This window comes from Melanerpes formicivorus, unplaced genomic scaffold (genome assembly GCF_026170545.1).
Source record: "Melanerpes formicivorus ecotype bairdi unplaced genomic scaffold, bMelFor1.0.p_v2 SCAF_13, whole genome shotgun sequence".
Classification (NCBI taxonomy): Eukaryota; Metazoa; Chordata; class Aves; order Piciformes; family Picidae; genus Melanerpes; species Melanerpes formicivorus.
This window is the reverse complement of record NW_027142365.1, coordinates 6,633,814-6,649,448: the sequence shown is the minus strand read 5'-3', so window position 1 is coordinate 6,649,448 and position 15,635 is coordinate 6,633,814. Positions and strand designations below refer to the sequence as shown.

The following is a 15,635-nucleotide window of genomic DNA, read 5'->3' as shown; positions in this document are numbered from 1 at the left end:
AGGGCTCAACCTTATTCATAAGGGACAGTCCATTGGCAAAGGTGAAAGTGCCAAGATTCTTTTCCTGCTGAGGAAATGAGCAACATTTAACCACCATAAGTCATGTTAAATTCTCACTGACTTGAGTAGATTTAAAATGTGATGATCTGGAAATGGCTCCAGCCTTGATTGTGCTGCCCAGCTCCTTGCTTTGCTGCAAAGTCACAAAGAGCAACTCTCAGTACCCTGAGCCCCAGGGACTGAGCTGACCCTCTCCCCGTACATAGAAATGCTAAGGACAAGGAAAGTAAGTCATGGGGCTGGTGCAACTCGGCAAGTGGAGGATGTAGCACAGGCATAAAGGTGGATACATGATTCTTCTTTTCCTTGTTTCTATGTGTAGCAAGTTTGTTTCTGCAGGATTCACAATGGGAAGGCTTGGAGGCAGTCTTCTTTGGGTCTGTGGAGTCTTCAGCCTAATGCCTCTTCCCAGCTTCCATAGAGGGCTGGTGAATGCATGCTGGAGAAGAACAAAGCTGAAAAGGGAGTTTTATTGCTCCCTTGTGTCTGCAGTAGCTGTATTGTGATATCTGGACCAGGACAGAGAAATACAGGCTGAAATTGGACTTGGCTAAGGAAGTTCTTGCAGCATTGGAGACAATGGTGAAATCATCAGGCTTTCCATTTTCTAGTTTCTTTGAACAGAAGTCTCTGTATCCAAACTTGCATCCTGGAAGTGATCAAGGACAACTTCTGCAGTCACCTTTGTTTCTGGCACAGGTGAGCATATGAGTCTTGCAGCAGCTTCAGGTGCAAGATGAGCAGCAGCCCGAAATGAGAAGGGTAGCCTATGTCATGGTGCATGGTTTTATTTTCACCTTTAACAGAAGTGTGCAGTCTTGCACCTTTGTTGCTAACTGTGCTGCTGCTTTAAGCAGTTGTCACAGGTTGCTGTGCAGCACGGTGTGAGTGCAGTGCTGGCAGTGATGATGTACCAGGGCTTGCTGGGCTTACCCTGCTAATTAGCTGTAGCCTGTTGAGAAGGAGAGATCAACAAGTTCTAATTAGTCCTCATGTAATCAGGAGTGCTCATCTTCAGAGCATTTTGCTAACACTGACTAATCTTCACCACCTCATCCTATAATGCCCAAATTACTCCCTTTTGACAGCTGGAGAGAGGGAGTGAGAACTTTTGCACAGATGCCTTCGACTCATTATGGGCATGGTGGAAACATGGCTAAACTAAATCTGGGTGATGAATGTCCCTAGCATCCAGCTTTTTCTTAGGTGTCCTATTTCTCTGCTGTAACCTTTGCTTTTTGAAATATGATGAAAACTGAAGGGATTTCACCTAACCCCCAGGCTTTCTGGTCTTTTCCAAAATGAAATCCAAGTCCCATCTCAGTCAGATGCTTACTGAGATATGTGAGGATCTGCACTAATACTGATCCCTAGACAGAATATTCCTGAAAACAAATCTTTGCAGATTTTAATGCTGCTAATAAATATTTGGCTAAACTGAACCAGCAGGACTCTGCTCCAAAAAGAGGAGCTATTTTTCCTAGCGGAAACCTTGCCAGATCTAAACCGCCACTCTGTGACAGGAGTTGCTCAGGCATGAGGAAGAGTCTATGGGTGGGGTGACACATGGTGGTGCATGGCACAGGGTGGATGGTGGGTCAGGGCATGGGATGGCCACCCTTGGTGGCTATACTGCTTGCATACTCTTATGTCTTGCTACACTGATGATGAACACAGCATGTTGAAGCCCAAACCATTTTCTGGTAGCTGGTACCTGTTTTGAGCAGCAGCTGATACGTTCTGCTAGCGAACACGGGTTGGAAAACCCTTTGTGTGATTGAATAGTTTGGAAAGGTGCTCTGCAGTTCATGCAGCCAGCCTCCTCAGCAGCTCTGGGAGGCAGCACATGGTGTACCCAGGCATTGGGAATGGGTTAATCACCAGCAGAAATTACTGCTTTGGCAACTGGTGCGAGGTGGGCTAGGTCTGAACCGAGCAGTGTGGGTTTAATATAGAAACTCTCCATTGAGTCATAAAAGATTGTTTCTCAATCTAGGGTCTGTTGCTGCTCTGAAGGTGGCCCACAAGATGTGTTCATCCTTTTCAGCAGTGAGTCAAATAATTTTCCATGGGAAGCAGCTGGACCCATGGTTGTTCCATACCTAATGAGCTAGAAGTATCTCATGCTGTGGTATGTGAGGAAATCTGAGTGTTTTAAAGCAGGATGATGTTTTGAAGGCCCTGAAATAAGGATGTTTCCCGTGCTGGATCTTAACTTTGCTTTACAAATACTGAAAGCTACTCCAGAAGCTAAAGTGTGGGCCTTTCAGAGGATGCAGTGCAACTCCTTGGCTGTTGCTCACTTAATTATTAGCTGTGTGGGATTTTACTGGCTGTAGTAGGTACCTCCAAGGAGAATGTTAATCCTGTTCTGCATCTACTAAGAAATATTCCTGTTAGTATTAGTGAGGTCACTCCCACAGATTCACCTCCAAGAGTCACACCCTGCTCTCTTGGAACATCTGTGTCAGAGAAGTGAGTTTGGCATCTTCCTGCCATAACTGAGTTGTTTGGCAGCATCCTTCCACCCGCACCACCTAACTGCAGATTATTGTGAGGTGTGTTGCTGGGCTGGACACGTGGCAATGGCCTGTGTCTGCTGAGCTGCATGGAAAAATCACCTTAAATCCTGTGTAACACCCCATGGAAAGAGGTGGTGGCATCTTATGGCTGCATTTTGAAGCCCATCTGGCCTAGGTTTATTTATATCAATACAACCTTCTTCACAGCCCTTTGGCATGTAGTGGAAATCACTTTTGTAAGAGGACAAGAGCTGTGCCCAGATCCTGTGCATAGGTGGGATGTAGGAAGGAGAGGGGAGTGGTGGCCAGAAGGTAGGTTGTGCTGGATGGTTGATTTCTGATTTCTAACATGTCTGGGTCTATCTGTGACTGATGTTGGTACCAGCAGTGTCTTATGTCATCCAGTCTGTCCCACCCTCATTTTGTTGGGGATGTAACTGGTTTTGACCATCTCACTCCTTAGTCCTATGGCAATAGGAACAGCACAGCCTGGAGCCATCTCTGTGGACATCAAGCCAAATTTCTCACTCCCTTGAAACCAAGATGCACAAAAAAAGAAAAAACAATCTCAGGCTTTTGGGGTTTTTCTGTTCAGGCCAGTGCTCAGACTGGCAAGTTCCTGTTTCCAGTGCTGTTTCCTTTAAACAGCCACAGCCCAGGAGGGCTGCCCATGATCCTGTTGGCGTGGGGCACTGTGATCCTGCACCTGGGCATGAGCAGGAGGCAAGGTCTGCCCCAGCATCACATTCCTGAAGGACTGCTAGTGGCTAACAGGCTCCTCAGGCGGCTCTTTTCTCACTTCCATGGGTAGTCTTTCCATCCTTGGCAAGGAATTGGGGGAATTTGTCCAGGAATTGTGATTTGCCATTCTTCAGCATTCTTTTTCCCCCCACTGTGTTCCCTTTTTGCTAAAGATGGATCCTTTGTCATTTCATGTCTTTAATGAGGTTTCTCAAGGAAATGAGAAGAAAGTGGTCACACCCTCTTTCCATCTCTCCTGAAATAGCTTTGAACCTGTTGGACAGCAGGCTTTAAACACATCATGTTCCTGCACATTTAATTAAAGCTCTCACCTTTGGAGAAACAGGAAAATCCCATCGTGAGACCAGAGCCAACGGAAACCAGGCTTTTGTGGTTCCATAAAAACCTCTTCCTGTGGTAATATTACTTTACTGGAGACTTTAGGGATGGTTTGTCATAGGTATTGTGGGTCTTCCTCTCCAGACACCAACCAGCTCATGGCAATGCAATGAGCATGTGAGCTCTTACAGCCCAAATTAATAGCAGTTGGGTCCCAATGCCAGTGATGGTAAGACCTCCTCACCCCGGTGCTCCCAGCCATGACTCAGAAGAGGGACACGTCTCCTTCCCTCCTAGGGCACTAAGTGCAAGGCCACGGGGAAGGGCTGGTTTGGGGGACACTGCTAACACCCTTCACTTTGGCTGCTTTCTTCCAAGTGGGACTTCCCATGTCCTGTTACTGTTCTTGCACCTTCTGGTGACTGATTTAGGACCTAGGAGGTAACATCAGCATTTCAGTGAGGGTTTGGGTAGGATGTTTTTATTAGATGAGGTTTTTCTTCATTACTTCCTGCCTCTCCTCAGAATATGTAAATGGGAAGAGCATTTCTGTGGTGTCTGGGCAGGTTCACCTGTGTCAGATGAAGGATGCATTTCTCTTCCAAATGCAGTGTGCAACTTCCCTCCTTCCTCGTCCTGGTCAATGTGATGTCTTCCAGCTCAGCCTATGTGTGTGTGCACACGCACTAATTAACCTTTACATCTTAACTGAAAGGGTGGAGTACATTTAAGCCTTAATAATGGCATCCTTTCTTCAGAACTGGTCTTTCATCTTGAAACAGAGTGGTGAACCAAGGCAGCAGAGTGGGGATGCCGAGCAAGGCTGCTGGCACACATGCTGATGGGACTGCCAAGAAATGAGTTTTTAGGTTTCAGATTCAAAGCATGTGCCTGATGGTCCAGGGAGCAGAGCACTGGTGGTGGTGGGGAGGTTATAGGGTTCACACAGGTGACAGAGGAAGATTTGATGAATAGTATCTGGGTGTGAAGTCTCTTCTAGAGCTATTAAATAGGATTAAGGATGACTCTTCCCGTGCTATGGTGGCCTGGTACGTCTCTGTGCTGGCCCATGGGCCACTCCATGCGTTTACCTTCACCTCTTCCTACCCTGCCTTTGTAATATAAACTGATGGTGTTTATGGGCTTGGGCTTTCCCTTGCTATTTGTTCTGAGAATCACAGAATCGTTTTGGTTGGAAAAGACTTCTAAGATCATTGAGTCTAGCCAGGGCAATTAAACCACATCCTGAAATGCCATGTCCACACCTTTCTTGAATACCTCCAGGGATGGTGATTCTACCATCTCCCTGGGCAGCCTGTTTCAATGCCTGACAAGTCTTTCAGGAAATAAATTTTTCCTAATACCCAATCTAAACTTCCCCAGGCACAGTTCCAGGCCATAAGGCAGTTAAAGTCTCTTCATGCCATTATAGCACAAAAGGGAGAGTATGAAGCAGCTTTTCCTTGCACTGGTGTTTGAGATGCCAGGTTCTGAAGCAAGAAGTGCAGCTATATGGGAAATACTGCTTTATGGTCAATTGTATGTCTTAAAAATCCCTCTAATCCTAGGTCTGTGTCTTGGTGCTTCAGTGCTGAAAGATCAAAACATTCATAAAAACAATGCTTGTGAAAATCATTCATGAGTTTCACTGGAGAGAATTAGATCTTTGGTTTTCTGATATGCTATTTAAAGAGGTGTGAAGGTTGAATGAGAAACCATTGCTTTGAAGGAAGGAGTGCAATGTAGTATTGTTGAGGAGAGTTCCAAGGACACTTGCTTTTGGTTGCCACACTGCAATAAGAGTGAAGCTGGGGAAAAGAAACAGGAAAAAGAAGTGAATTCAATACAGAGAAACTATGTATACAAAGAGATGCTGCCACTTCCCTATTTACTTACTACCTGTAAGAAGTAAAGTAAGCGGGTAAAAACAGGGAGGGAAACAATGGGGGGGAAGGAGGAAAGGAAGAGGGAAAAGGAAAAAAGTAGGAAATAAATTAGAAAAAAATGAAAGTTTTTCAAAAAGGAGTAGTCAGTGTGCACCACTAATTGACCAAAGCCCTGCCAAGCAAATCTTTTGTCAGCTCGTCCGTCCGAAATCAAAAGCCCAGACTCAGCAGGCCCCGTCCCCGGCGGTTCTGCCTACGAAGCAGGAATGCCAAAGCCCCTGGTTCCCACTGCTTTGTTAAACAGCCCTTGACACACCAGCCCTGTCCCTCCCACCCCCGCCGGCTGCTATATAGCACGGTGTCCAACCTTGCTGTCCATTGCCATTTGGGTTTGGCTCCTGCTCTTGGCCTTGGATAGCAGCCAGCAGAACATGTCTCAATACTCAGGAAAAGTAAGTAACGACCCCACCGCTTCCCTTGCAGCCTGGGACCAAGGAGCCAGAGCATCCTCTGGGCTGAAAGATGAGCTTTGGGATAATATCCTGGGGGATGTGACATGAAGGGTGATACTGGGAGCAAATTTAGTAGCAGGGATGGGGAAGGTGGGCAGAAGGAGCTGCATTTTGGGAGCCAGATTTCCTGTTTAAACGTTCCTGCTGGAAACACACATGAGCAAGCACAAGGCAGTGAGAAGTGTTGTAAATGTGGGATGCATTGCCTTCTCAGAGAAACAAATACCCTCCTGAGGAAAACATACCAGTTGTGCTGTGCTCCTGTTGTTGGAAAGGAGCTGTAAAAACCCAAACAAACCCAGACCATCCTGAAATTTATGCATCTGCAAGAGATTCCCTTCTGCTCAAAATGAAGGTTGTGCCCTGCTCCTCATGATGGGTCTGTTCTCTTCCCTCCTTCCAGATCACTTTTTATGAAGGCAAATGCTTCACAGGCAGAAAGCTAGAGGTCTGTGGCAGCTGCAGCAGCTTCCAGGACCGAGGTTTCCTCAACCGAGTCAACTCCATCTGTGTCCAGAGTGGGGCTTGGGTCTGCTTCGATCACCCTGACTTCCGAGGGCAGCAGTACGTCTTGGAGCACGGCGAGTACCCAGAGTTCTACCACTGGAATGGCCGCAGCGACCATCTGGGCTCCTGCCGGCCTGTCGGGATGGTGAGTGGGTGATGATGAGGATGCTTTGCTCTCTTGGCTGGAGCATTAGTGGGATGGAACTGCTGTTGGGGTTTGTTTGTTATGAGCACCATGAAAACATGTAATAAAAATCTGTGCTCTTTAGAAAGAATCCATCATATTGAGAAGGAAACCTCCTCCCAGGGAAGGTTTTGTCCTCCTTCATACTGGTCTTCAGAAGCCACAAAGCTGAGTTGCAGTTTCTCATGCTTGCTGGACAGCACCTTCCTTGTGCAGCATGAGGAGCAGCCCCTTTCATGAGAGGAGATTTTCCTGTGGTTTTTCAGATGAGGTGGCAAGAGCTCTGCCAGCCTTCCTTTATAACACCAGTTGCTATGAAATGCTGATGGGGGAATACCGATGGGGTCTCTTGCCCAAGGCAAGTTTGAACTGCAGCAGCCTGGTCTCCCCATGCACTTGGAAAGGAGAGCAGGCAGCCCCAGGGCCTTCCTGGGCCAGTCCTATAGAGCAACTAGGCTGAATTTAGCTGAATTCTCTGCTCTTGCAAAACCTCTCTCAGTACTCCTAAACTAAACCAAATTTTCTCCATACTAGATAGTCTCCCCTTATGAGGCTTTCAAAAGCAGCACCCAGAGGAAAGTTCAACTGGGAAGATTAAAATGTAGCAAAGAAAAATGAATCTGGGTTAGGTCTTTCCATTCAACTCTTCTGTTGCTCATAACCCCCAGGGCAATGATGAATCCACTTGGATCTGATGGGGTTACTTATTGGCCCCAAAGCTGATTTTTGGCACGGCCGTGAGTTTGTTTCAGGTCCGTAACATCCCTCCTAAAGCACCTCCACAGTCCGTAGGTGGAGGGATGCTCTGCCCTGGGCCCTGGAGCCCAGTCAGCACAGGAATGTGCTTGTCCTTCCCTGGCCCATGATTTTCCCTGTGAGATGCCAGCAAGTGCTTGGAGGCATTTCTGCAGTACAGATTCCCAGAGGAATGTTGGCTCAGGCACAGTATCCGCACGGCTGCTGCTGTGGGCTTTGGTCTTGCAGCCCAGCCTGCTTGTGTGCTGACATTGTTTATTTGGAAAATGTATGTAGGTATTCTTTGAATTTGGCTTAAAAAGCACCCTTTCAGCAGCTTGCTCTCTGTTCCAAATACCTATGCTACAGGCTGCAGAAATCTCCCTAGAGGAATGTATTTCGTATCACCCACAAGGGCTCACACAACAATCATGATGCTAGGAAAGTTTGCTCCTCTTTTCCCTGTTTTGTTTTCCTTAAAGGCATAACATCTCTTGTCAGGGACAGGAGGGAGGGTGGGTTTGTGGGTCAGGGGGAGGATCTGCGGGTGGGTGAAGGGCTACATGCCCGAGCACAAGGCATCCCACAAGCAGCATCTCTGCATGTGGATGGCAGCTGTGGGAGGGTGCAGCTGGGTGCATAGATGAGGACCTTCTGTCTGCCTTCCTGGTTGTTGTGGTGTGCTGGGAGGTGGCATGAGTTTGTGCACATGGATGTGTTGGGCCTACTTTTCACATTTCCCTTCCAGAGCATCCTTCTGTCTTCCCCTTTGTCTTACAAAAGCCTGGGAAAGAACTGATTGCTTTTCTAATTCATTTTTTCCCCTTTCTTCTTTTTTTCTTGACTCAAATCCCTTTGTCCCCAGCATGGTGAGAATTACAGGATTGAAATATTTGAGGGGAGCCATTTTAGCGGTCCCAGCCTGGAGCTGACAGAAGATTGCTCCTTCCTGCAGGGACAAGGCTGGGACAAGACCTGCATCAATGCCCTCAAAGTGTACGGCGACGGCGCGTAAGTACCCACAGGTGCCCCAGCACGCAGCTGCTGGGCTGCTCCCTGCCCTGTGCCCTTTGTGTCAGCACTGCAGGGGAGCACAGGAACTGCAGAGATTCTCCCCATTATGCAGAAGCCTGCTGATGCTGGGGGAAACTTGAAGAAAGCCCTAAAAATGTGAGTGAAGTCTATAGCAAAACAATTCATTTTGGTGCCTGCCTGTTGAGAGCTGCTTCAGAGGGGCATGACTTCTGGAGAGTGGCAACTAAACACAGGCTACAAGAGCTCTGAAATACCTTTTTAGGGTATATGAAGCAGGAAGCCTAAATCCATTATTTTATTTAATTTTTCTTCTTATTTTTTTAAACATTTCTGTGTATGTTTGCAAATACCTCTTTACAGTCCATGCAGAACCTTTTGGGGAGCACGTATGGGTGGCTTCGGGGGAGGCAGATCAGGGGTTTTGCTTTGCAAGTAGCTTCACCAGGGCTGGCAACTCCAGAAACCTCCTCCTTGGACAGCAAAAACAAGGCAGTGGAATGTACTTCAGAATTAATTTCTACCTTTGAAAGACAGGGACAATTGCAGTGATGATGCACAGCCACCCTGATGAGGGTTTTTGGTCACCCTCAGTGCCTTGTGAACCCACTTTGCAGATGTGTTTCAGCCCCATGCTCCTGCCCCTGCAGGGGCTCTGGCAGCATGGCAGCTTTGCCTTTTTCTTGCTCTTGGGTGGCAATTTGTATTTTCTCAGCAGTGTTGGCCCTTTCTAGGTTTGTTTTTTACCTCTTGTTGTGAGACAGGTTGCTGTCTAACAATCTCCCTTTTCCTCTCTCTGCCAAGTCTGTTTTCACTGTCAGTGTGTTGGGAGTGAGGAAATGACACAAGATCCTCCTAGAGCCAGGCAGAAGGTGGCTGCAGCAAGGCATGGGGCAGAAGGGAGCTCCTGCAGAGGAGGAGCTGGGCTGTTCCTTTGCTTGTCCTAGACTGGATATTGTGCATCTCACCTGCACCCAACCTGGGATCATGGACTCTTTCTGTCCAATGGGAATTTTTCCCTAGAACGGGAGAAAGATTGTTGTGGCATCCTGAGAGAAAGTGCGCTGCAGGACCCTTTCTGATTCAATCAAGACCTCTCCTCTTCCAACAGAGAGGCCTATGGTGAGGCAGAGGTGGCTCATTAGAACTAAGGAGCAGAGCTACCAGCTCCCAATGGGAAGAAATGGCTGGAGTGTTCTGGGGACTCCGTTAATGCTGTGCATTTGAATCAAAAGGCATTTGAGTACCAAAACTACAAAGCCAAGAGAGCGCCTGCAAGTACTCTGGCAAGAGCTTTAGGGCCAATTATTTACCACATGTGTCCCTGTAGCAGAGCCTGGAGCTTGAGAAATTGGGAAGCTGCCCGGAAACTTTCAAGCACTTAAATGTTTCAGATTGATTTTCCCTCTCCCCTGCAGAATATATGAGGGGCATAAAGCTTGCTTTCCCTCACATAGGAGCCTAGACTGTTTATGTTAACATGACACAACTTCTCAAAGGCTTTGAGTAGCAATAAAACAATAGGGGAAAAAATACTGAGAGGAGTGTGGTGAGGAAGTTTGCTGAGTTTTGTAGCATTACATTTAGACTCCAGGAAGATGGTTGATGGAAGCATGTGGAAGGGTCTGTGAAAAACATTAAAAGGCAGGACAGTGCAGAGAGACCCTGCTGGCCCTGGACTGTAGGGGTAGTGGGGGAGGAAGGACATACCACGGTAGAGAGGTGAGACCTGTTTGGAGAAAGGGATCCTTTGGATAGGCCATATAAGCCCAGGTGACCCAGAGTTGCTGCAGGTGTAGCTGGTGCTGGACTCAGCCTGGAAAAGCCCTCCCAAGACCCATCCCTGGCCATACAGGGAGCAGAGGAGATGGGGTAGCTGGAGATGAAGGGAGTTTCAGCAACAGGCTGTCTCCGGCACATCTCCAGCCTGTAAGTGGGTCTGTTTCACCCTCTGCATGCTGAAAGCAGACGTAAAACAGGATCTGTGAGTTCCCTGCCTCTGCTAGTGGTGTTGAAGTCTCACTCTGCAACTTTTCCCCTTAATTTTCAGCGTGGTTTCTTGTTGAGTCTTAGGGTGTCCAGCACCTTCCCCATTATCCTTTTGGGGTTGGCAACTGCTACCATCCAGAAAGGAATGGTGGTAAAGCTGTTAAAGCCATGCTGGAAATGAGCTTGCTATTTCAGAGCAGTTTTGAGATGCTGCCACCTCCTCGGAAGCTGTTGAGGTTTGCATGGCGAGCGGCTTCGCCCATCCCACGGGCAGAGCCAGCTCTGGTATCACATATGGTATCATCTGGGTTTAGATGATGACATGCACTTCTTGTCCTCCTTTGTGCCTCAGCCACTCCACAGAGGATTGCTTAGAACCAACTACTTTAAAAAGCTGAATTTGTTTTACAGTCCTGGAGAGCATAACTCCCCAAAGTGTTTTTCTACGTTATGGTGACATAACTTGAAGGAACAAGACCAACCATTTATTCTGCTGAAGCACTTAGGAGCGTTTGGTAGGTGCTCTGCAGCCAGGCTGTAAAATATCACCCAGAACAGGTACCCAGCTGTTGCTGCTCAATAAACATTGCACATCTCTCAGCAGAGGCTATACCTGCTCATGGCATTGCTCAAGTGCTTCATGGAGAATAAGTGACCTTGAGCCCTTCTGCAGGCACCCCGCTTGGTTTAGGCTGGAGCTGCAGCACTCCCCTGCTCGTTTTTACAGCTCCAGCAGTCAGTTTTGGCCTACAGGGCTTGTGTCGGTTCCATGCGAGTTTTATTCCCACGTCCTCTGGGTTTATGTGCTAATGAAACACAGCACCGAGACGTTTGAGGGCTGTGTGCTATGTGTCTGGATCAGCTCCCCCATGCTGGGCTTGAGGACAGGATCATCTATTTTTTTGTTTTCTGGGCTCCTGACAGACTTGATTTCCTCTCTCACTGACAGTCCCAGAGAATGTAAATTTTAGGCAATAAAGGAACAACTAAGTAAGCCATACAAGCCTTCACTCATCACCTTGCACTGCCAATACACTTCACTTCCAGCTTCCTGCTATTCCTTTTATTCCTCTTTTTTGCAGCCTTCCCCCAAGCAGAGAGACAAACTGGTGGGTTCTTATCACCACACCAGATCACAGTTTGCTTCTGTGTGCCCCAAGGCTTGTCCCATTCCCTCCATGTGACTGTGCAGACCTGTCAGCAGGAAAGGCAGTGACAGTGAGAGGCTCATGTACCTCCTGTGCTATTCCCCAGAGACCACCAGTTCTTGAAAGATAATCTATGGCAGACCAGACCCAGAACATAGAACATCCACCCTGTTCCAGTGGGCCAGCAATGCCCTGTGAACATCCTTGTCCTACTATTATGCAGCATTTTAAATAGCTTTAGCTTTTTTCACCAGGAGGGAAAGGTTAGAAAGCTCAGAGAATAAGACTGGGAGCTCTTTAGGAGTGCTTGAGAGAGGAACGGTGAGCTGATGGAAAAAGATGCCTGTGATCATTCAAAAAGAGAGAAGGGATGGGGTAAAAAGACAGACATGTGCCCTATGAACATGACCAGGGTGTATCTGGAGCAGGAAAGTAATTTTATGTAGTTCTTAATTAAGCTGAAGAGCTGAGCATGCTCTCCAATGGTGCACATCAGGCTCTGTGCTGGGAGGGGGGGACACGGCTTCAGGGCTATCTGCCATTCCACTCACATGAGCAGCAGGCAGCCTTCCCCACACACTGCAAAGTGAGTTTGAAAAGAAATGTCTGAGGATGACTTTGTAAATCTTGTTCAGAGATAAACTGGCTGCAAAAAGTGCCAAAGAATGAACTTGTTTGTTTGTAACAAATGCTCCAGATCCAAAAGCCTCTTGCTGAGCACGTTGCAGCCATGCTGCAAAGTTGGGCTGTGCAAGCGTGGGCAGCAGGGTGGAGAAGGGCACCAGGCAGGCATGTGCTCAACGTGTCAGTCGTGTCAGTGCACAGGCAGATGGGAGAAAGGGCCCACCACAGACCCACCTGGTGTCCTCTCAGAAACACAAATCTATGTGTCAAGGGATCTCTAAGGTGGTTTGATGAAATACCCTAACCTTTTGCTTTTCAAAAAATGAAGCCACTGGGTGGCTGGTTTTACAATTAGCATTCCTAGGCCTCCAGTATTTTGCTCTGGGTCAGACTGATTTGAGTTCACCAGCTGTTGCTTGACCCTGGAGGCCCAACATTCTTTGACCCATCCAGCACTTAAAAGGAGTTTCTCCCTGAAAATCTCACATACATTAGATGGCAAACCTGATGTCACAGCTGAATTCCTAGGAAGAGACAGAGCACAGCGACCAAATGACTTGAAGGATTGCATTTGTGCTCTGCTGTCATTGCTGAGCCAATAGATGGCACAAGCAGCAGAGATCCTGACAAAGTCCTTAAAAATGCTGGGAAGAGAAGAACAAGGCAGACATGAGCAGTTCAGCAGTGATGGGGTGGAAACCTGACTGTCAAACTAGCAGGGCAATGACAAAACTTGGTTGTAGAGCACGGGACATAAACAGAGGGAAGAGGTGGCACTTGTGGCCACATTAGGATCATGGCACGATGTTTAATAAAGAAACAAAGGGAGAGAAGAGTGTCAAAATATGTCCCTCTTGACCTGAAGAATTGCTTCTGACTTGAAGACCTTCAAATGGAGAAAGACATGCCAAGAGATATGCCAGTAGAGAAAGATGTAACCAAGCTAGGTGGCAAACTCAAGCATGCCCAGGCCACCAAGGCTTTTGAGTGTTTCATCTGTTTGACTGTATTTCAAGGGAATGTTGGAGTTAACTTTGGATGTAGAGATAAAGTGAACATAACTGAGCCAAGTCCTGCTCTCTTCTGGAAAGCATCAAAGAGAGGCAATTGAGAATTACTAGCAAAGAGAAAAATTATTAAATATGGTTCCCATTATAGCTAGTGAGTCCACTCAAAGAGGTAAAACATGCTTCAAGAGTTGCCCATTCTTCTTGCAGGCCAAAATGGATTTACACAGGGGCTGAGCAGGCTCATGTCCTTCTTTAACACTATCAAATGCTATTAAATTTGTTTTGTTGTACTTGGTGAAGCTTAGATCAATTTCTGCAGCAATGTGAAGCAGGGAGCCCCTGAGCCTGGGCTTTGTTGCTGCTGCAACCCAGAACAACTTCTAAGGGCAAGATTCAGTCTGGCTGTGGATAATTACCAGGCTATGTTGGAAGTGGGGGGAAATGCCAAGCCATTAACTCCACTGGAGGCACTTCTGTGGGCAGGATGGGACTGGGGCTGTGGCAGCCACTCTCTGGGCATGAGGCCATGTCTCGTGACCATGTTGTTGGGACCCGAGTAACCCTCCTTTTCTGTTCAGGTGGGTGCTGTACGAGGAGCCCAACTACCGAGGCCGCATGTATGTGGTGGAGCGAGGGGACTTCAGCAGCTTCAATGCGTGGCAGGCGCGCAGTGCGAGTGTCCAGTCCATCAGGAGAATTGTCAACTAGCTCTAGCTGAGCTGACATCCTGCTAGCAATGGCCTGCTGAGTGCAGGTATCATCCTCCTCCCCCCTCAGTGACTGCTGGAATAAATTGTTAAACATCAGCTTTTGGCTCTTAAGTATTCTTTTTCCATCATTTTCCATCTGGAGCTCAAGAGGAAGTGGATGTGCAACCTTTCTAAGCTTGACTTACATGCTGTGAATTTGCTTTTTCATTCTGCAGTGATTTTTCAGGAGGACAGAAAGGTGATGGACCGAAACTGGTGGTGATAAGCAGGCACAGGAATGTACTCCCTGGTGTGGTTGTGGTCTGACGCGTGTTCACTCTGGATCAGGTGACTCCTGATGCCTGGAGGAGGTCACATTGCTGTGAACACAGGCACACAGCCATCAGAGGGTCTTCTTGTGCCACGTGAGGACACACATGAGGATCATGTCAGGATCTGACCAATTTGCAGGGTCTCTAAGTGTCATGTGCTAGTCCTGATGGGTAGGAATCATTTGTCCTGAGTTACTTGGACCAGCACACATCAAGAAATACTTTATTTTTATTTTTTTTTAATTGCCTGAAGGCACAAAACTTGAGCAATATTCTCTTTGCTCCCTGATTCATAAGCCCTTCAGCTGACAATGACATTTTGAGGGGGTGGCAGCACAGAAAACTACCACAGCACCGTCACCTCCTGCACAACCTTCTCCCCGTCCTTCAGACCCTTGCTGCTTCCAGTCTGTCCCAGTTGTTTTAGTGCTCCTGAATCCCATTTGGTGTTTGGCAGCCAGGATGGGAACAGCTCTGTCTGTTTAGCTATGGACCATCTACTGCAGCCTGGACTCGTCCCCCTGCATTCAGCGCCCAAAAGTCAGGGAGCTGCCTTGCTGTAAAATCATCAGCTGTGTTCAGTGCTAGCTGAGTGTTTCTGGCTACTTCAGAAAGGGGAGTTTTATTCTTCTCACTCCGTTATTCTACTGGCTATTAAGGCTTGGCTGTCTGATGGATCCTGACAGGCACGGGCATGGTGCCGGAGAGCTGCAAAGCTCTGTGTTAATCCAGTGGGAAGCTGCTGATATAACCACTATCCTCAGCCCTTTGAAGAGATGTGAGAGAGGCTGACAGGTCCCCAGCACACTGGAGCACTAAGACCTGTGCCTTCAGGACTGTGGGTCTGCAATGGGAATCTGCTCTTCTCAGAGCAATCAGGAGCAGCAGGGGTACCTGCTCTGTGTTGGGTTGGGGGGCCGCTTGCACTGAGGCAATTTGTAACAGCTGGGCCTGTGCCTGTGTGAGAGGGACACATGCTGTTCCCATGATGTGCCTTTGGTACTGCTGGTAGAAATGCATGGAATGAGTTTGCCAAAGAGGCATGTTTACTATATATGCATTATGGGAGGTATGGAAATCCAGAAAGATCTACTTTGTGAATTTAACAGTAGTCTGGGTGATGTCTGCTTTAGCAGTGATATGAGCAACTCTGTTCTCTTGTAGACAGCTTATGGTCTGGATGCCATCCTCTACCCAAGTCATTGGAGAAATGCTGCAGTGACACCAGAACAGCTCTAGCCTTCAATGTCCCCATTCTGGGTGGCTTGTGGTGACACGTAGTCCACTGGAGACGTAAAACTATTTAAGCATCTTTAATGGATAGC

General features: G+C 47.6%; 1 protein-coding gene across 3 annotated transcripts; it reads left to right on the top strand.

Annotated features, from left to right (window-relative positions):
- The first annotated feature begins 565 nt into the window (after positions 1-565).
- CRYGN (crystallin gamma N) lies at positions 566-15,546 on the top strand. Of its 3 annotated transcripts, XM_068145959.1 has the most exons (5): positions 566-759; positions 6,464-6,712; positions 8,352-8,497; positions 13,868-14,043; positions 15,475-15,546. In XM_068145959.1, the coding sequence occupies exons 1-4, from the start codon at positions 640-642 to the stop codon at positions 13,995-13,997; spliced, it is 645 nt and encodes a 214-aa protein (XP_068002060.1). In that variant the 5' UTR covers positions 566-639; the 3' UTR covers positions 13,998-14,043; positions 15,475-15,546. The 3 variants fall into 3 exon arrangements, with proteins under 3 accessions (XP_068002060.1, XP_068002058.1, XP_068002061.1); XM_068145957.1 differs by lacking the exon at positions 15,475-15,546 and having other exon boundaries at positions 13,868-14,070; XM_068145960.1 differs by lacking the exons at positions 566-759; positions 15,475-15,546 and adding an exon at positions 4,807-6,000 and having other exon boundaries at positions 13,868-14,070.
- The last annotated feature ends 89 nt before the right edge of the window (positions 15,547-15,635 follow it).